The sequence below is a fragment of the Lissotriton vulgaris genome, chromosome 12 (genome assembly GCF_964263255.1).
Source record: "Lissotriton vulgaris chromosome 12, aLisVul1.2, whole genome shotgun sequence".
Lineage (NCBI taxonomy): Eukaryota > Metazoa > Chordata > Amphibia > Caudata > Salamandridae > Lissotriton > Lissotriton vulgaris.
In genome coordinates this window covers 58,853,648-58,875,740 of record NC_141700.1, presented here as the reverse complement: position 1 = coordinate 58,875,740, position 22,093 = coordinate 58,853,648, and the positions used below count along the sequence as shown (strand labels likewise).

The following is a 22,093-nucleotide window of genomic DNA, read 5'->3' as shown; positions in this document are numbered from 1 at the left end:
ATCGGGTGCGCGCCTGCATCCAAGACGAAGTCTCCAAAATGCTCACACTCGGAGTCATCGAGCCATCCGACAGCCCCTGGGCCAGCCCAGTCGTACTGGTCCCCAAAGCTGCTGCCCCGGGCACCACCCCGGAGCTCCGATTTTGCGTCGACTATCGGGGCCTGAACGCTGTCACCCGAACCGACGCTCACCCCATTCCCCGAGCAGATGAACTGGTTGACCGCATGGGGGCTGCCCGCTACCTGAGCATCTTCGATCTGACAGCGGGCTACTGGCAGATCGGCCTCACCCCCAGAGCCCAAGAACGATCCGCCTTCTCTACCCCGGATGGTCACTACCATTTCAAAGTGATGCCATTCGGCATGAAAAACGCCCCCGACACTTTTCAACGGCTTGTGAACCAGGTATTGGCGGGCCTCGAAGAATTCAGTGCCGCCTACCTGGACGATATCGCTGTGTACAGCCGCCACTGGACAGATCACCTTCACCACCTCCGAGAAGTCCTGCACGCCCTCCACCAGGCCGGCCTCACCATCAAGGCCAGCAAGTGCCAAATTGGCCAGGGGTCCGTGACCTACCTCGGGCACCAAGTGGGGAGCGGTCTGGTGGCCCCTCTCCAGCTCAAGATCGCTGCCATCCAGTCCTGGCAGCCCCCGTCACCCAAACCGAGGTCCGAGCCTTCTTGGGGCTCACCGGATACTACAGGCGGTTTGTGAAAGACTATGGCAGCATTGTGGGGCCCCTCACGGAACTCACATCCAAGAAACAGCCCAAAACCGTCAACTGGACCCCGGACTGTCAAGCGGCCTTCGAGAAACTGAAGGCCGCCATGTGCACCGCCCCTGTGCTCCAGGCCCCCGACTACAGCCGTGAGTTCATCGTCCAGACGGATGCCTCAGACCATGGCATTGGGGCAGTCCTCTCCCAACCAAACACCGAGGGAGTCGACCAGCCAGTGGCCTTCATTAGCCGACGCCTGCTGGCCTGAGAACAGCGCTGGAGCACCATCGAACGGGAGGCCTTTGCCGTAGTGTGGGCCCTCAAGAAGCTCTGGCCCTACCTCTTCGGTACCCACTTCCGGGTACAAACAGACCATCGACCCCTGCAATGGTTGATGCAGATGCGGGGGGAGAATCCCAAACGGTTGCGATGGTCCATCTCCCTGCAGGGGATGGACTTCACTGTGGAACATCGTCCAGGCCAGGACCACGCCAACGCGGACGGCCTGTCTCGCTTTTTCCGCCTCGACTAGGAGAGTCCCCAAGAGGATGGGTGACTCTCCCCGCCTTCAGCTGGGGGGGACGCTTGTTGGACAGGCCTCGTGAAGGGCTCGCTCCCTCCCCGCATGACAGAGCCTGGACACCGGCTCTCCCGGTGCCACCAGAAGAACGACCCCGGCGACCCACAGAAGCAACCCGCAACCCGTCCCCTACGGGACACCTACTCCTGGACATCTCTGTATCACTGGCCCGGGCCCCCGCCAACACCATTGCCCGACCCAGCCGCCATCTTGGACACTGCACCACGAGGCCGCGTGGCCTCAGCTCAACCCCAACCCTGGGCCTGGCCAGGCCCCGACATCCCAGCACCACCATCCACCCAGGAGGTGAACGGACCACTTGGCAGGTCAATGGGAGAGAGGAGTGTCGATGGCTCTCCCCCGCCAGGTGCCGATCGCCCCCAGCCTCCCCGGGCGCTGGCTCCACCCCCCTGCTGGGTGTCTGGACTCCCTCATCCCGGACCTTCCGACCTCCAAGAGCGAGGGTCCGGACATCAAAGGGGGCCAGACCTATAACTGGGGCAGCTCCAGAGCAGGAAGGCAGTTGTATCCTGGAGTCGAGAGACACCTAGAAGAACTCATCCTTGACGGACTGCTGGCGCTGCCGCAGCCCCACCTTGTGAACCATCGTCCTGCCTGCTGGCGCTGCCGCGGCATTCTGCAACCTTCCTCCTCGACGGGACCTGCTGGCGCTGCCGCAGCCCTCTGCAACCTACATCGCCTTCGAGACCTGCTGGCGCTGCCGCGGCCCTCTGCAACCTACATCATTGTCGGGACCTGCTGGCGCTGCCGCGGCCCTCTGCAACCTACATCGCCTTCGGGACCTGCTGGCGCTGCCGCGGCCCTCTGCAACCTACATCATCGTCGGGACCTGCTGTCGCTGCCGCGGCCCTCCTCAAGTGAGACTTGCCATCCGAGCCTGCTGGCGCTGCCGCGGCCCGACCTTCCAGAACTCCGAGCTCGAGGATTGTGAGCTATCCATCAGACCACCTCAATACCAGAAAGGTATCAAGACTGTCCCGCTACCCCCTTTCCCTTCCAGAGACTAGAATTGAGAGGACCCTCGTGTCCCGATCTCACTGTACCGTGATACTTTGCTTCGAGAACTGCATATAAAAAGCCTTAACCTTATCTCTGTGTGGTGTCCATCTGTGGGGGGGAAGTTACTCGTCTGTACGATCGCTGGAGACGGCTCTCACCGGAGGCCTCTCCCCTTGTCCTCGGCCGACCCTCCAGGTCCCCGTCTAACACAATGCATTCGCAAAAGGGAAGGGGTCCACTTGTATATGTTAAAACACTTTGTTGGGAGTAGGCTGTGGTCCAGGAGACAACTGCTTAGTGCCAGACAAATAATTTAGTTAAAGACTTTTTTTTAAACAAAGCCTGGTTCCTTTGCTTGGTGGGGGTGAAAAGTTGTGAAGTTTTCCCTTTGAAACACATGAGAATAGGTTTGCAAAACTTTGCAAACCTCACTAACTTTCTGGTGGATGGAAAGTTATAAAAATGCAAAAATACATTTTGCAAAAGTAGACTTTCAAGAAAAAATCCCATATTTAGACAGGGTAACCCTGCCATAAAAAACGGTTTTGTGAAATAATTCACACACAAATCCTTTTTGGTATAGTTACAATAAGTTGACCTTCCAGAAAAATGAAATTTGAGAACTTCACAATTCTATGTGAGCAAAATTTGCTTTTTGCCTTGTTAGCTTCTTACTTCAACCACGCCGGCGATTAGTTCTGCTTTAAGAATGAATGCTTTTATTTCCCACCATTCTACCTTCTTACCTTTACCTTTTACTTTTCAGCCATGTGGACTCCAAGCTTTTTCCAAAAGGAGCCTCATCAGGTGCCCGTCCCGCCCCCTGCTGCCGGGTCGTGTGCCTTGACGGTGAAAGCGTTGCTTCTTTCCAGCAGTTGTGAGATGGTGAGTAAAGCTCTGTTTCTCCAAGTGTAGGGTAGTTTCAAGACTGGGCTGGATATTGTTGTGTATAAACACATTATGTACTTTGAAGGGACTTTTCTGTCTCCGACAGATGGTTACAGTGAAAATCTGAGGTATGGTATTAGAGAAGTATCGAATCACAGGTCAGGCTGTGATTTCACACCATTTTGTATGATCAAAAAAGTGGGGCCATTTTACTTTTTATGTATGCTTAATTCCAAATTCTGTTGACTAACATAGTTTGAGATCACCAAATGACACCATTTAATTGGAACACGAAAAGATGATGGACGAATTGTTGAACATTGTCAACATTCACCCCCAGTCACAGATCTGGGTTTAATCCATTGTTATTCTGCTCTCCACGCCACCCCTGTTTGGACCCAGCCATATGCAAATCAGCCATGAACCTGTTCCCCATGGGAACAGTCCAGCCCGAACTGCCAGGTCAGGTGCTCCCTGGACTGGAAAAAAGCATCCTGGGGCCAGTTTCGGGGTATTACCCCTCATCAGCCAGGCTAGCTTCAAACCGGTGGCATAGCGAGCACGGGCCCACCGCTGCACGTCTGGGCATACCCTTCCTACTTAGGGTGAAAATGCAACACAAAAAGATGATGGACAGAATGTTGAACATTGTCAACATTCACCCCCAGTCACAGATCTGGGTTTAATCCATTGTTATTCTGCTTGCCACGCCATTCCAGTATGGACCCAGCCATATGCAAATCAGCCTTGACCCTGGTCCCCGTGGGAACAGTCCAGCCACACATTGTTGTGTTTTCAATTTAAATGGAGCAACCATTTTCTAGCCTAATATTTCTTTAACAACTTTTACAATCAAGAACTTTAGTCCTAATAGTTAAATTGAAATGAGCCTGGACGACATCACCAGAATGGACTGAGGCTTTTAAATGAAAGATTTGCTGTGATGGTGTGGAGTCATATGATACCATTATGAATTTTCCAAGTGTAAGTCAAGCCATCAGAGAGCTGCTGTAACTTTACACTCTCCTCTTCCCAAAACATCCTCCCATACATATCTTTCTATCGGCAGCCACCTGCAATAAAGGTGGCAGAGAGCGATTGCAAATTAGCCGTCACGCCTCCAGAAAGAATGAGCCTTCAACTCGAACCGGCCCTCGTCTGTGGTATTGATTCAAACTTTATATGTTTGGTAATATCACTGTAGGTTGGAAAGAGACCTTCCCCCGGGCTGATTAATTGACTACTTCTGGTACAAGATGAAGTCTCTGCTAAGCTGAAACCAGAATGTGCTCATCTCATTAGAGCATCTCCCCTCTGTGGCCGACTATGACTGTCCTCGCGGGATCTTCGGTCCAGCAATACTAGGGGTTCTTCCACTCTTGAGTGGATCTTTTGGAAGAAGAAATCAAGAGATATTGAAAAAAATTAATAATTGACCTTAAGAGTATTAAAATATTTACAGCCACACAAATTTAGAAAAACAGTCGGAGGAGGCGGGGGCTTAGTTGCAGGTGGGTACATTTAGCATGAAACTGGAATGCAGGACACTTCGGGCAAATTTTAGTTATTTTAGGTATCATTGGTGGATTGCAACGTAGACCCCATTTGGACAGTGAGTTCCATTCAAAGAGGAAAAAGCCTAGCAGCTCAGGCTGGACTGCCCCCTCTGGAGTGACGCCAGGAGTAATTTGCTAATGCTTTGTCCCTTTAGATCACCACTCGGGCAATTTAAAAAAAATAAATGGATTGTGGACATGGTGATCACCAGAGTTGTAGTGTGATTTAAGCATTCATTTTGTGCTGTCAATTAAAAATACAAATGTTGAGCACTCACTGAAGCCTGTGAGCAGCCTCCAGTCTGAGCCATCCACTGACAGTCTGTCTTTGAGCGAACATTGCAACACAAGATCTGATTGGTTTAGGGGCAATTTTGGACAAAGACACATTTAAGTTATTGGAGATAAGTCTTATATAAAGGCTTGTAAAGTGTTTCGGGATACAGCTAGGCCCTCATTATGAGTGGCTCGGTTTTTCTTACAATTATTGCACCGGGCTGTTCAGAATTTATTCAATGTGATAATGACCACCCATTAAGTGTAGTACCCATGAAATGAGACATAACATGAAGATTTTAGTGCTTAGCACATCATAATGTGCATGTCCTGTAATTACTGGGCATTTTTCTCCCTCTAAAATATGGCAGGTTTGACCTGCTGAAATTAAATGTGGAATTTATATTTTAAACCACTCAATATTAACCAGGTGTTTTAAAAAATGCAAAATTATTTTTTCACATATATCGGCCACTTAGGGAATTAGAGGGACAGGACAGGTAAAAGCAAAGAGTTACATTTCCTTAGAGAGGCTATACCATGTATACTTCAACAGGGGTAGATGAGTAAGTCTCTCTTTTGAATCTTGTTTCTGAAATCAAGAAGTTGTGGTAAAAATTGGCAGGCAGAATCTGGTTCTGGAAAGGGTTAGGTGGGAAATAGATTTAATATTTCAGTTTCCCACCATAGATGTACATTTTCTGGACCCAATTCGTAAAGCCATTTACAGCCAAAAATGTGTATTTATGACTACAAATCGATTCATTAAGCACAAAAACATACCTAACTATGATAAGTAAATGGTTTTAAGAATCTGGAATTCTCTGACACTTTTGCGTAGATTTACACACTAGTATACACCTGTTAAGGGTTAAGGTGTGGGCAGTCACGGTGTGATATGCCTTGTAAGTTTGTGAACACCCAAAAACTCATTTACAATCTTCTGTCTGACTCTGGACCTGTAATTGTCTCCAGACAGGTTCCGCAGGAGCGTCAGGAATCCGATGATAATTCCTCAGCCTTCCACTACGGCCTCCCGACTCTATCAAACTCTAGAGTATCGAGAGGCTCGCCAGGGGAAAACAGGGAGACAAAACAAGGAAAGGCGGGGAAGAACAAAAGAAGACTTGACTGTAATTTTCTGTGACGATGGAACACCTTGTTGTACAGGATTCAGGAGGACATCGGGCTGAAAGACAGATATATATAGTTCTAACAACAGTTGTCTATTATACATGAACCTCTATATTTACTATAGCAGTCTAACATACCCCCAATGTTTTGTCTGATGTTCAGGAGTGATGTATAGGCTGTTGAGGTTTTCGTCTTGAGCTACAACTAAGTAATGGAACAGGATTAAATGATACCACTCTGGTCTACCAGGAACATACACTGAAAACTCTAAGAACACAAGGCTCTCTCACTTATTCTGAAGCACAAGGTTGTCCAACGTAAGTGGTGTTCAATAATACCCTTGACGCACGTTCAATGCCAACACCAACACTGGGCAGTGAATATCTAAATAACAAAAACACACATGTATGAGAACCAAAGCATATCAAAAAGTCTGGAATAAATAAGTAGGCAGCGCACAGCGATGTTACCGTGAGTCTTGGATGAGTCTGTTCTATCTTGCACCTCTACTGAAATCCACGCAAGTGTCCCCAAGTACGGAGGATAGTTGACCCAGATGATGGTGGATGAGGGGCCAACGGTACTGCAGTCAAGTGGAGGAATGGAAGGGGCAAAATGAAAGTGGGCCTTGCCGAATGACCGAAACAAAACCTGGCCAAAGGGCATACAAAGGGGGAATATAACCTAAATACCTAAATGGGTTGACCCTCAGACCACCCGGCCGGAAGGCGGGGAACAAGCCCGGCCGCCAGGCGGAGTAATCAATACTTGGGTCAAAGGGGGGGAATGTAACCCGGCCGGACGGCGGATTCCAAGCCCGGCCGTCGGGCGGAGCATAAACGGGAGAGGAAACTGAGCACACCAGTACCCGGCCGGACAGCGGAGTGCAAACCTGGCCGTCGGGCGGAGCAGTGCGGGAGAGAAAGCTGAGCACACAAGTACCCGGCCGGACGGCGGGGTTCAAACCCGGCTGTCGGGCGGAGCAATGCGGGAGAGGAAGCTGAATGCACAAGTGCCCGGCCAGACGGCGGAGTACAAACCCGGCCGTCGGGCGGAGCAGTGCAGGAGGCTGACAGAGAATGCGGCTTCTGGAGAAGGATCAAAGCGGAAGCCACTAAAACTACTGAATCAAAAACGAGGAACAAAATTCCCTCGGCAGCACTCCAAACATTAAGCAAAGTGAAACCGGAAGTCAGGCACCGGAAAACAGGACGAACAGGAAATAGGAACAGGAAAATCGGAGCTTAGACGCAAGAACGTAAAGCGTCGCTCCCTGGGCTCGTGTCAGATTTATAGGGCTTGTCTGTTAAAGGGGCAGTACGTGTAGTCTACAGACCACGATTCTCGGGGCATGACAGCACACTCCCCCCACAATTCCCCTTCCCTGCTTTGGGTTTGTCTGGGTGTTTCAGATGGAATAACCGTATCAATCGAGGTGCATGTACATTTGATACTGGTTCCCAGGTCCGCTCTTCTATCCCATAACCCTTCCAATGAATCAAATATTGAAGGTTCCTTCCTACAAGACGGGAATCCAGAATCGCCTCAACCTCATACTCCTCCGAGTCCTGAAGGATCACAGGAGCTGGTCTTTGGGGTAATCGTGTATCTGGTTCAAACGGCTTCAATAGTGAAACATGGAACACAGGGTGGATCTTGAATGACGGGGGTAGCTCCAGTTGCATGGCCACAGGGTTGATCGCTTTCACCACCTTATACGGGTCAATGTACTTAGGGTTAAACTTGCGTGGACCTCCCAGAGCTATGTATTTAGTGGAAAGCCATACTGCATCTCCTGGCGTGTAAATGGGTTCTAATCTTCTGTGTAAATTTGCCCCTTCTGTATACCTAACCTTTGCCATCTCTAGACTCTCCAATGCATCCATCTGTACCTTATGTAGTCTTTCTAATCTGCCTGATGCAGCAGGGTTGGAACAGTCAATAGGGGATCCTGTAGGCAACAGTTTTGGATGAAATCCATAGGTACAAAAGAAGGGGGTGGTGTTGGTGGATGAGTGTGGACTGTTATTGTACGAGATCTCTGCCAGCCTTACAAACTCATCCCAATCCTTCAGGGAGTGCAAGACCTGGTTACGTATGTATTGCTCAAAACACTGATTAACCCTTTCTGTTTGTCCGTCTGTCTGGGGGTGATGACTCGAGGATAACCTAACCTCTATCTGGAGCAATGAACATAAACCTTTCCAGAAACGTGACACAAACTGGGCACCCCTGTCTGAAACCAGGACGGAAGGGAACCCATGAAGTCGGATTATGTGTTGCATGAATATAGAAGCCAATTCATTTGCTGTAGGCAGCCTCGGTAGCGGTACAAAATGAGCCATCTTCGTGAACAGATCAACTACTACTAACAAAGTGTTGTTTTTCATCTTAGTGAGGGGCAGTTCTACTATGAAATCGAGAGACACAGTATGCCACGGACCAGGGGGAGATGCTAACGGCATGAGTAGACCCACGGGATTAAGACGTGATACCTTGGTTTGAGCGCAAACGTGACAGGTCTTTACATAGGATTCTACATCTCTGAGCATGTCAGGCCACCAAAACGGATCTCTCAAAGCCTTGATAGTCTTCTTTATCCCTGGATGGCCCGCTACCTGATGGGAGTGATACCATTGCATGGCCTGTTCCTGCAACTCTCTGGAGGGTAGAACTACTCCCCCCTGGACATAAACCAATCCTCCCTTAATAGACACCTCTCGGGATCCTACCAAGGATTTAACGTCCACTGCAGCCTGACTGCTCTGTACTTGGGCTAGGAAATTCTCGTCAGTTGATGTTCCTCCGATGATACTAGGTCTGGGAATGATGTAAGGTGGCTCTACAACCTCCGTGGGGGAATCAAACCCTAAGCGAGACAGAGCGTCTGCCTTCCCATTTGTTCTTCCCGGTCTGTAACGGACGGTGAAATCATATTCACTAAAGAATTCTGACCATCGTAATTGTCTCATGGAAAGGGCCTTGGCGGATTGAATGTTTCGCAAGTTGCGATGATCAGTATACACCACCGCTGGATATCTGGCTCCTAACAAATACTGTCTCCATTCTTCAAATGCCTTTTTAATGGCGAGAAGTTCCTTATCTCCCACTGCATAGTTGTATTCTGCTGGGGTGAACTTATTTGAATAGAAGGCCACAGGATGACACTCGCCCGTTGTTATGTCCACTTGAGACAGTACTCCACCTACCGCCACTTGCGAAGCATCCACCTCCACCACAAAGGGACAGGATGGATCCGGATGACGCAGCACAGGGGCACAAGTGAAGGCCTTCTTTAGAAGATGGAAAGATGTTTCAGCCTCAGGGGACCACACAAAAGAGACTCCTTTCTTCAACAAGGCTGTGATAGGCGCCACAAGAGTAGAAAAATTATGAATAAACCGCCTATAGAAATTAGCCAGACCCAAGAAACTCTGAATATCTTTCACCGTACGAGGAGCTGGCCATGCCAACACCGCGTCTACCTTAGTGGAATCCATACGGAGACCCCAAGGAGAAATGACATACCCCAAAAAAGGAACCTCCTGTGTGTGGAAAGTGCATTTCTCTAACTTGCAATACAAGCGATTTTCAAGTAGTCTTTCAAGCACATTGCGTACATGCTGCACATGTTCCTCCATAGATGGAGAATAAATCAAAAGATCATCTATGTAAGCAATGACATATATTTCCAGCATATCTTTCAGCACTTCATTTATAAAAAACTGAAATGCTGCAGGAGCATTGCATAGCCCAAAGGGCATCACGAGATATTCAAAAAGACCGAATTTAGTACAAAAAGCGGTCTTCCATTCGTCCCCCTCCTTGACCCTAACCAAATGGTACGCACCACAAAGTCTAGCTTGGTGAAGAATCGGGCATTGCGGATTCGGTCAAGGAGAGAGGCGATCAGAGGTAGTGGGTATCTATTCTTTATCGTGACGTCGTTCAACTTCCTGTAATCAATACAGCAGCGAAGACCCCCTTCTCTCTTAGGGATAAAAAAAAGAGATGATGAGGCTGGGGAACGGGAAGGTCTAATGAAGCCCTTCTCCATCATGGTGTCTAAATATTCACGCAAATACTCATTTTCTTTTTCTGTGAGAGCGTAAACCCTGCTGCATGGAATTCTGGCCCCTGGTTCTAGGTCAATCCTACAATCATAAACCCTGTGTGGAGGGAGACTGTCAGCTTCTCTGACATCGAAAACTGCCTGTAAGTCGCGATAGCAAGGGGGTAAGACAGGTTCACCCTCCGTATTAGCGGGGTAGGCAGATGCCTTGTCCATTGAGGCCCCTACAGCTGGTGTCCCTTTATCATAAGGAAAGGTTATCATAGATGTCTCCCAGCTTATATCAGGATTTTGGGATCTCAACCAAGGAATCCCCAGGAGCACCGGGAATTGCGGGAAACAGATAAGATCGAACCGTATTTCTTCATGATGTTCTGATTCAATACTCATGTGTAGTAAGGATGTATGATGTGTTACCGGACCCGATACAAGTGAGCTGCCATCTATTGTGGTAACATGACTGGCTATCTCTTTCTTAGTATAGGGTATCATGTTCTCTTTAGCCCACTTCTCGTCCATATAATTCCCTGACACACCGGAATCCACCATAACTAACACATGTAATCCAAGTTCACCATGAGACAAGAATGCTGACACATAGAGAAGATTTGTAGGAGAGCTATTGTAATCAGAGGAAGAGACTGTTAATCCGGATCTACCCAGAATCCTTGTCTCACAGGATTCCAGGCTTCCTAGTTTCCCGAATACTTAGGATTTGCGGGTTTTACCGGACAATCTCTCATAAAGTGACCTGCTTTCCCACTATACAAACAGAGTCTGAGTGTTCGTCTTCTCTGCCTTTCCTCTGGTGTAAGGGGTCCCCTCACTATGCCTATCTGCATTGGTTCGCTCTCTTCGCTAGGTTTTTCTGCTACACTCTTCTTCTCTCTAAGAGGCAAATATCTTGCTTCATGTTTACCCCTCTCCTTCTTTCTTTCCAGGATACGGTGATCAATCTTAACCACCAGGTCAATCAAATCAGTACATGACGTAGGTAAATCCACTATTTGAGAGAGAGCATCCTTTAAATCATCTCTCAAGCCTTTATAAAACATAGTACTGCGTTTTTCTTCAGGCCAGTTGGATTCTACTACTAACCTACGAAAGGAGGTAATGTAGGCTACGAGGTCTTGGTTACCTTGTTTCAGACTCAATAACTCCGTATCTGACGAATGGGTGTAAACATGTCTGTCGAATAGCTTACGGGATTCCCTCCTGAAAGCTGCGTAACTATGTAACAGAGGATCATCTCGGTCTACCAACGGTATGGCCCAATCTGCAGCCGCCCCACTGAGATAAGAAATCACAAAGGCCACCTTTGCCTGCTCAGAGGGAAAACAACTAGCTTTACAGGTAAAATGAAGCTGATACTGACTAAGAAACGCAACACATCGTGCTGCATCTCCTGCATATCTTTCCGGGGGTGCTAGTGGGATGGTAGGAGGTGTGGTAACCTGAACTACTGACGAACCTCCCCCGTGGCTCCAGCTGTTTGTTGTCTTTGTAACGTGTCTACTCTAGTGATCAACGCCTGGGTCTCCACTTGTAAGTTCCCTAACATATTAGCTACATCAGAGAGGGAAACTGCATCCAGATCCATGACGCTCGGGCAGAACGAACCACGTGGGCTTTACGTTCTGTAATGGTCTCCAGACAGGTTCCGCAGGAGCGTCAGGAATCCGATGATAATTTATCAGCCTTCCCCTATGGCCTTCCGACTCTATCAAACTCTAGAGTATCGAGAGGCTCGCCAGGGGAAACAGGGAGACAAAACAAGGAAAGGCGGGGAAGAACAAAAGAAGACTTGACTGTAATTTTCTGTGACGATGGAACACCTTGTTGTACAGGAATCAGGAGGACATCGGGCTGAAAGACAGATATATATAGTTCTAACAACAGTTGTCTATTATACATGAACCTCTATATTCACTATAGCAGTCTAACATACCCCCAATGTTTTGTCTGATGTTCAGGAGTGATGTATAGGCTGTTGAGGTTTTCGTCTTGAGCTACATCTAAGTAATGGAACAGGATTAAATGATACCACTCTGGTCTACCAGGAACATACACTGAAAACTCTAAGAACACAAGGCTCTCTCACTTATTCTGAAGCACAAGGTTGTCCAATGTAAGTGGTGTTCAATAATACCCTTGACGCACGTTCAATGCCAACACCAACACTGGGCAGTGAATATCTAAATAAGAAAAACACACATGTATGAGAACTAAAGCATATCAAAAAGTCTGGAATAAATAAGTAGGCAGCGCACAGCGCTGTTACCGTGAGTCTTGGATGAGTCTGTTCTATCTTGCACCTCTACTGAAATCCACGCAAGTGTCCCCAAGTACGGAGGATAGTTGACCCAGATGATGGTGGATGAGGGGCCAACGGTACTGCAGTCAAGTGGAGGAATGGAAGGGGGAAAATGAAAGTGGGCTTTGCCGAATGACCGAAACAAAACCTGGCCAAAGGGCATACAAGGGGTGAATATAACCTAAATGGGTTGACCCTCAGACCACCCGGCCGGAAGGCGGGGAACAAGCCCGGCCGCCAGGCGGAGTTCTAAATACTTGGGTCTAAGGGGGGGGGTTGTAAGAAGGAAGGAATGTAGCCCGGCCGGACGGCGGAGTCCAAGCCCGGCCGGACGGCGGAGCATAAACGGGAGAGGAAACTGAGCACACCAGTACCCGGCCGGACGGAGTACAAACCCGGCCGTCGGGCGAAGCAGTGCGGGAGAGAAAGCTGAGCACACAAGTACCCGGCCGGACGGCGGAGTACAAACCTGGCCGTCGGGCGGAGCAATGCGGGAGAGGAAGCTGAATGCACAAGTGCCCGGCCGGACGGCGGAGTACAAACCCGGCCGTCGGGCGGAGCAGTGCAGGAGGGTGACAAGAATGCGGCTTCTGGAGAAGGATGAAAGTGGAAGCCACTAAAACTACTGAATCAAAAACGAGGAACAAAATTCCCTCGACAGCGCTCCAAACGTTAAGCAAAGTGAAACCGGAAGTCAGGCACCGGAAAACAGGACGAACAGGAAATCGGAACAGGAAAATCGGAGCTTAGATGCAAGAACGTAAAGCGTCGCTCCCTGGGCTCGTGTCAGATTTATAGCGCTTGTCTGTTAAAGGGGCAGTACGTGTAGTCTACAGACCACGATTCTCGGGGCATGACAGGACCAGTCAGAGTTTTACCCCTTCCACACTGGAAGAGGAGTGGGCCACCCCATACCCTTCATGGACACATTTGTGAGAGAGTAAGGGAAGGGCCTCCTTCTCAGGGATACATTTTCTGCCTTTGAAGCATGTTTTTTATGTGTCTTTGTTCATTGGGCTGTTTTTCATCATTGTGTAAGTGTGCACTGTGTACAACTCTGCACTGGGTAAGTAGCAGCAAATGAAATAAGTCACTTGGCTCAATCAGTAGTAAGACTTGATCAGCTACCCACAGTGAGCCATGTGAATAAGGGTGGATTTAGAACTGCACTAGTAACAAATGGTACTTTTGTGAGTGCATGATTATGATTCTCTTGGTGAATCAAAACCTTTCTCTCTTGAAGTCATCTCCCATGGATTATCATCTTAGAGTTAATTACCAAGGCAGCTCATGGAGGTGGGGTTGAGATAGATTCTCCAGTATTGAATCTTTCATAGATTCACATGCTTGTATCTTCCCCGTCGTCATGGTGGGAGTCTCACGGTAAAAAGAATAACCATAGCAGTAGAAGAAAAAACTGCCTGGAAACCATAGAGTAGCATAATATAGGTAACCTCTCCTCCTCGTTATGTGGACCAAACCACAGCCAATCAGCAGCCAGCCCCAAGATACACCATCCCCAGCAGAGCCACCATACCTCAGATTTCCAACCGCCTTCGTGTGAGAAGGAGTCTTCCTGAGCTGAGCTCAGTTTATTCTCTGCTGAACTTTTGACCTTCTTCATTGGAAGTGAGGTACTGAGTTTTCATTTTACTTGCTTGAAGATGTCTGAAGGCTCTAAGAAGAGACTTTTCAAATCTTGCAGATACTGTGGCAAAGCCAGATTGTTTTCTGAAGATCCACATAAGGAATGCTTGTACTGCTTGTACCCGAAGCATGTTCCTAAGGACTACAAACATTGTCGTACCTTCTCTGCGAAGACTCTTAAGGACAGAGAAGCACGTCTATTACTATAGCTTCAAAAGAAGAAATCAACAGACTCTGAGTCTGATGGAGATGCTAAAGGACATTCCTCTAAAAAACACAAGAGAGAGTCCTCTGAGGAGAAAGGAGATCAAAAGAGACAGAAATCAGTAAAAAGCAAAGAAGGTGAAACTTATTCTTCTCTTCCACAAATTCCTCACAAGTCTACCTTAGTAAAGAAAACTCTGTCGTACCTGCCGCCGTCAAATCCTAAGGAAATTTCAGTCAGATCGCCTACGAAGGCGTCGACGACCCCGACGACGATCTCGTCGGCGACAGGGATTACGACAACGACTCCGTCGACGGTGGGTGTTAGACCCTCGTCAACGTCAAAATCTTCGTCGACGACGATCCCGTCGACAATCCCGTCGTCGATGATCCCGCCGACGATCTAGTCGTCGACAATGACAGTTGTTAAATCTCCGACGATGAGGACTTAAACATTCATATCTATTAAAAGATTTACCCCGTCGACGGGTAAGAAAGCAGAGTTTTCTACTCCTAAAATATTTCCACATCTTCCATCCACTATTCTGGATTGTCAAGATTCTGAAGATGAGGGGTCTTATGGAGATGCATATAGCCCCTCTCAACTACATATTAAAAGTCAAGAGTCAGAAGATGATGACTTCCAGGAGGTACAAGAACAATTCTCTTTTAAGGATCGTCCAGTTAAGGGTCCTAAACGTTATGAGTCATTTCATCAGGCTTATAATTGTGAAGAGGAGGAGGAAGTGAGTCCCAATGTTCAAGAGGAGTCTATGTCAGTGCCTTTATCTTTGATTTCTGACTTGAGGCACATGATAAACAGTTATTATCGCCGGTTCCTGGAGGATACTGCTACAACTTCAGCTCCTACAAGTATTCCTCAGCCTGTGACAGAAACACCAGTGGTTCAGTCTCCTCCTCCAGTACAAAGGATAGACACTCCCAAAGTAGTAACTATTCGGGATGATTTAACTGAAAGTGATCATGAGGATCCAGCAGAAGAAGGAGAGATTCCCCATCATGACACAGTTGGGGATGAATGGGACCAATACATCGTTCCAACTTCTCCTTCGTCACCGTTACCTCAAGCAAGTTCTCCGGCAGAGGATATAGCCAGTTATCATGACCTGATTGAAAAAGCTGCAAAAATATTTGAACTTACTATGCCTATTAAAGAAAGTGAATGTTTTCTCTATGATTTTAAAGAGCCATCTCGAAAGTCAGTACGAGCTATCCCGATAATCCATCATATTTGGGATGAAGGAATAAAATTAATGAAGAACCCGGCATCAGTCCCAGCATCGATTCCGAAAATTGATAAAAAATACCGTGCTCCTGAAACAGCTCCAGCATGCCTAATTGGACATCATCGTCCTGAGTCTGTTGTTACACAAGTGGCGCAAAGATGCTCCAAAAATCCTGTGACTGCCTGTTTGGCGACTTCTGACAAAGAAGGTAAAAGAATGGACAGTATAGGAAAACGCATTGCTGTTATGGCGGCAGCGGCTATTAAAGCAGCAAATGTTCTGGCGCTTATTAGTAGATTCAACAGGCAGATGTGGTCGGACATCGCACCAATACTGTCCCATCTCCCAGAGGATAAGAAAGAGGAAGCAAATACAACTCTGAAAGATGGAGCTAGAGCAGCGTCGGAGTTCATTGATGTAGCGATGGACATTGTGTCTGTAGGATTTCGTCAAATGGCTGGAGCAGTGGCTCTTCGTAGGCAGGGAAGGCTGAAGGCAACATCTTTTAGGCCTGAGGTCCAATCAAAAATCATGGACATGCCTTTCGATGGAGAGAGTCTGTTCGGGAAGTATATTGATGAGGCGCTCCAGGGAATAAAAGCAGACACTGATACAGCTAGAGCTCTGCGGTCTTTACCGCAAGGCCGCTTCCAATCTTTTTGTGGCAGAGGATCGAGAGGGCAATTCCATCAGCGCTCCTCTTTTCAGTCGAACAGGTATCAGCCGTATCATCAGCAAGGATACCGTCAGTTCTCCAACACCCAGCAGTATCGGTCCTCTAATACTTCATTTCAACAACAAGGCAGGAGAAAATCTGCTGCAAGAGGAAAGGCACAAGATTCAGGTCGAAGACAGTGACATTCTTTAGGCGCCACCGGCCCCATCTCATCACAAACAGTTCCATTACCTCTCTCAATTTCTAAATTATTGGCAATCAATAACATCAGACAAATGGGTGTTAGATATAATAACACATGGTCACACCCTGGAATTCTCACAAAAACCTCAGAATCGTCCACCTATTTACAGAAATCAAAATCACCTTTCAGCTCTCAAAATGGAAATTTTTACTCTCCTTATAAAAGGGGCAATAGAAGATGTTCCTCCAGAACTACAAGGAACAGGATTCTATTCGCACTTTTTTCTAATAAAGAAAAAGCAATCTACCAAATGGAAGCAGGTAATGGACCTCAAGGATCTGAACAAATACATAAAGAAAATTTCGTTCCGCATGTTGTCCCTACAGGAAATTCTCCTGTTGCTTCGCAGGGGAGATTACATGGTTTCCTTAGACCTCATGGATGCATATTCCCATATCCCAATTCACAAACAACACAAACAATATCTACAGTTCATGGTGGCAGGGAGCCATTACCAGTTCAAAGTTTTGCCCTTCGGCCTAAAATCTGCCCCAAGGGTTTTCACAAAATGCATGGCGCCAATTGCAGCACATTTAAGGCAAAAAGGTCTCCAAATTTTTCCATACCTGGACGACTGGCTGATAAAAGGGGCATTGTACCAGGAGACGCACCAGTCACTTCTAACCTGTATGGATCTTTTCCAAAAATTAGGTCTCCGAATAAACAGAGAAAAGTCCTCCCTTATTCCTTCGCAGTCACTCCAATTCCTCGGAGCGCTATTAAAAACTCGGGAAGCAAAAGCTTTTCCCTCAGAGAAACGCATAACAAAGATTTTAAATCTGACCGCTTCAATAAAATCAAAAAGGTGGACTTCAATCAGGATCCTCAAGTCTTTACAGGGAATGATGTCATCCTGCATCCCATTGGTTCCCAACTGCCGCTTGCATATGAGACCACTGCAAGAATCTCTAGCAGTGGATCCAAGCCCTAGGTTCTTTCGAAGACAAGCTCGTCATCAACTCTCAGATCAAACGTGCAATGTCATGGTGGGGTATCAGGAGCAACCTGACAAAGGGTCTTCTATTCGAACCTCAATCGCCCAGTTACGTCATGACATCAGACGCTTCATTACAAGGTTGGGGGGGCACACCTACAAGACCTAGAAATTCAAGGTCACTGGTCACATCGAGAGGCAAAACAACACATCAATCTTTTGGAATTGAAAGCAGTGTTCCTGGGCCTTCAAGTCTTTCTTCCCAGAATTCAGGGCTCTTCTGTCCTCGTAAGAACCAACAGTACAACAACAATGTCTTATTTTCTGAAACAGGGTGGCACGAGGTCAAAGCCCCTGTCTGCTCACGCACAGAAAATTCGGAATTGGCTTTTACATCACAACATTACTCTACAAGTGGAACATGTCCCAGCAGTAGATAACACAAGGGCAGATTCATTAAGCAGATCATCTGCCATTTGCCACGAGTGGGAACTGAATCAGGACCAACTTCTTCGAATTTTCAATCTATGGATCGAACCAACAAGAAATGCAAACATTTCGCAAGCAGATTCCCACAAAAAGGATCCAGGGGAAATGCTCTACATCTCCGCTGGACAGGGATGTTTGCTTATGTGTTTCCGCCAATTCCCCTAATTCCAAAAATATTACGAAAGATGAGGTCAGAACCTTGCCACATAATTTTAATTGCTCCAGCGTGGCCGAGATAGTTTTGGTACACGGAACTTCTCCAATGGTCTGTGGAACCCAGGATTCAGTTTCCAATGGTCCAGAATCTGATTACCATGGACCAGGGCCAAGTTCTTCACCCACAATTGACCTCGCTAAAATTGTCAGCTTGGAACCTTATGAACATGAATTTCAATCATTAGATATTCCTCCAGAATGTCGTGATATCCTGGCAAGTTCTACTGCAGTGTCTACTAACAAGACATATACAGCAAAATGGAAAAGGTTTTTTAACTGGTGTATTTCAAATAATGAGAAAATAACAGGAGGAGGGAGGGAGAGAAGGAAGTGGATTCTGTCTCCCCTAACAACTTTATCTAAACAAAAAGGAATCCACTCTGGTAGTGGTGGTGATTCCTACAATGGTGGGGAGGACACAGTGTTGTTTTAAATACCCCTCACACACCAACAGGCCCCTTGGTGTCATGCTTCATCATTGGGGTCTTCGCACCCCTCTACGGGATGCGGCGTGCTACGACTCACGACTACGTAGGAGCACTATAGGTGGACTATGTGTTGATGTGTGTGAAGGGGTGAGGTGATGGAAAGTGATGGTTAAAAGATACCTGGCTCGTAGGAGAAAAAATAATAAAAATGTTACCACACCCTTTAAACGTCTCACCTCAAAATCACATTTCAGTGCCATCCAACCTGTTCACCTCAAATTATTCATTTAAATCGCTTCATAGAAACTCGCCTTAAACAAAAATATTTATCCTCAAAACACCTTATCTCAAAATGGCTCAACCCAAAAATGCTCACTTCAGTGACTTTGAATGACTTATAAAAAGTCAAATAATATGAATACAAAATCACGTTGAAAATAATAAAATATTGAAACACGATTGGAAATTTAGAGGACATTAAAATAGAAAAGTTGAAATAGTATATGTACTGTATGTGAAGTAATTCGTAATAAAGTAAGTGAGTTTTAAGAAATTTGTTTTGGTAAGAAAATATTTGCTTTTGTCAATTCCAGTACAGGGGATACAGTTGTGGTTGGTGATGGTGCGCACTGAAGCTCATGTGTCTTACACACAGATTTCCATCATAAGAAAGCAGCCATTGAAACAAAAATACCAAGAGCGCCTAAATCTGTAGAAAGGTTCTGAAGGCATGGGAGGGGGTGTGTTCTACAACAATAATGGGTTTTAAGGATAGTTGTGCTAAAATCCACAATATTGACTAATTCAAAATTGTGAAGCTAACTATATATAAATAAAGATAGATTTGATGCAATGTTCCTCTCCAGCCAGTGGTTGTAGGTGGGGGTAGTGTTATCATTAATAACAAAATTCAATAAAATGATTTAAACCATAAACAAAGATAGATTTATTATTCTTAACTCCACATCTACTTAAGATACACATATTATCAAAGTAATAGACGTGGCAGTAGGAATAGTAAATCTGTGCTTACCGACATACTTACATTCAAGATATTGTGTTACGAGGTGTTCTGGATATCATATTATGGCTGGACGATACTTTTTTGCTCAATATTATGACATACATTCCATGGGAGGCTCTCACGTGGAGGCACCCAGGTTAACATCCCACTTTTTGTTTTAAAGTCCCAGCAGCAGGCATCCTCAATCCAGAGCCTGGGCCAGGGGCACTGCCAGGAGCTGGTGCTGACAGAAGATGAGAAGAAGCTGCTGAGCAAGGAGGGGGTCTCGCTGCCCACCCAGCTCCCCCTCACCAAGGTAAAATAATCCCATGAGACGCCGAGATACAAATAGGATCAATGATAAACATTTTACTCCCACCCAAGCTCCCCAAGCTACCAAGCAGCCCAGGTATAAAGGTCCTATTGTCAACACATAACCTCCAGAGCGCAAAGCAGGAGAAAGGGTGAAGGTCTTACTGCCCCTTCATATCTCCCAAAGTACAAAGCAGCCCCAACATGAAGGTTTAACTGCCAATGCATAATCTCCAAAGGACAAAGCAGGCCACAGATGGTATTACTACCCATGCATAAACCCAAAGTATAAAGGAGCCCAGGGGTAAAGATCTTACTGCCCCCTTCATACCTTCCTAAGTCAAAGCAGACCAATAATGAAGGTCTTACTATCCTTGCATACCCTCCAAAGCACAGACCAGGGCACTGCTGAAGGTCTTACTGTTCCCTCATACCTCCAAAGTCAAAGCAGACCAAGAATGAAGGTCTTACTACCCTTGCATACCCTCCAAAGCACAGAGCAGGGCACAGCTGAAGGTCTTACTGTTCCCTCATCCCTTCAAAGTCAAAGCTGACCAAGAATGCAGGTCTTACTATCCTTGCATACCCTCCAAAGCACAGAGCAGGGCACAGCTGAAGGTCTTAGTTCCCTCATACCTCCAAAGTCAAAGCTGACCAAGAATGAAGGTCTTTCTGCCCACTCATAATTTTCAAAGTGCAGAGCAGGGCAAGGATGCAGGCCTTGCTGCATACTCATGCCTTCTAAAGTCAAAGCGCCTCAAGGGTGAAGGGCATCCTGCCCCCTCATACTTTCCAACGTACAGAGCAGACAAAGGATGAAAACCTCCCCTCTCATACCTTCCTAGGTACAGAGGAGGCTAAGGATGGAGGTCTTACTGCCCACTCAGACCTTCAAAAGTGCAGAACAGGCCAAGTATGAAGGACTTAGTTCCCACTCTCACCTTGCCATTGAGTTACAAACCATCTTCTTCTAAGGATAAAAGTGTTGCTGCTAGCTCAGATATCAACCAGCGTTGAGCAAACTCCCTTGTCAACACACTAATCACTTGCTTGTACATCTCCTTCATCTCAGACAGATAACATTGTTGGGAAACAAAATGTGACAATTGACGAGAGCCATAAGACCCATTCATTTCTCTGCTGCCTTCCAACACCCCTGCTTCTCCTTGGTGTCCACATGACTGTTGCTGTGACGCACTCTAGCTGTTGTAAACCTGAAGTTCATCCAGTGTTGTTTATATATTGCAAGAATCCACCGGCTCTTGCGTCCAAAGGATACATTTCTTGGAGTTCTTAGACATACTAGGGATATTGAGTATGAATTTCAGAAAAATGATTTTGCAAGGGGTTACTTTGTCCTCATTTCTTTGTTTAACAGTACGAGGAGCGAATCCTGAAGAAGATCCGCAGAAAGATCCGGAATAAGCAGTCAGCGCAGGAAAGCCGCAAGAAGAAGAAGGAATATATCGACGGCTTGGAGAGTCGGTAAGTCCTTAGAAGTTCCCTCTCGGGACCAGTGGTTGGACCAACCCTCTGCAGGGATAGCCTCTTTCTAACATCTGCCGGGCTCTTCCCCTGACTCGAGTCCTTTCACAGAGTGCGTTAGTTGTTTCCTGACACGTAAACGTTGTCCTTTCTTATTTGGCATTTACTGTGGTTTTCTTTCAATGTAGACCCTTTCTTCACCGTGCATGCCTAATATGCTTTAGAAAATGGCCACAGAGTGCTCTAATCTGTGATGGACATTACTACTACTTCTACTTCCACTACTACTATTAACATGCATTACTACTACTAATGCTACTAGTGGCGCTAAATCCTCCATTGCTTCTATTACTAAAAATACTACTGCTGCTGTAGCTGTCATTACATCTTTTGCAGCTACTACCATTACTCTTTCTCTGCTGGTGCATTGCTACTTCATTTCCTACTAGCACTTCTTCCACTGCTGCTGCTGTTGTTACTACTACTACATGCCAGGTGCAGAAACCAACTCTATATCTTGGATTAGCAGTATTCTCCTACCTGCTGTCTTTGCCTTTTTGTGCATAGTATTTATAAAGATGCTTGTCTTTTGCTAGCAGTGAATTGCTAGTGGACTGACAGTGCGGTGCCCGTCCCCCTTTTCTTACA

The 22,093-nt window shown here is 46.7% G+C and overlaps 1 protein-coding gene across 2 annotated transcripts in view; it reads left to right on the top strand.

The window, feature by feature from the left end:
* CREB3L3 (cAMP responsive element binding protein 3 like 3) overlaps positions 1–22,093 on the top strand; it is a 64,888-nt gene that overhangs the window by 23,127 nt on the left and 19,668 nt on the right. For both annotated transcript variants that reach the window (XM_086947086.1, XM_086947085.1), the window contains exons 4-6: positions 3,087–3,205; positions 19,833–19,964; positions 21,339–21,445. In XM_086947086.1, coding sequence (XP_086803212.1) covers positions 3,087–3,205; positions 19,833–19,964; positions 21,339–21,445 — 358 coding nt within the window. The remainder of the gene's footprint in view (positions 1–3,086; positions 3,206–19,832; positions 19,965–21,338; positions 21,446–22,093) is intronic.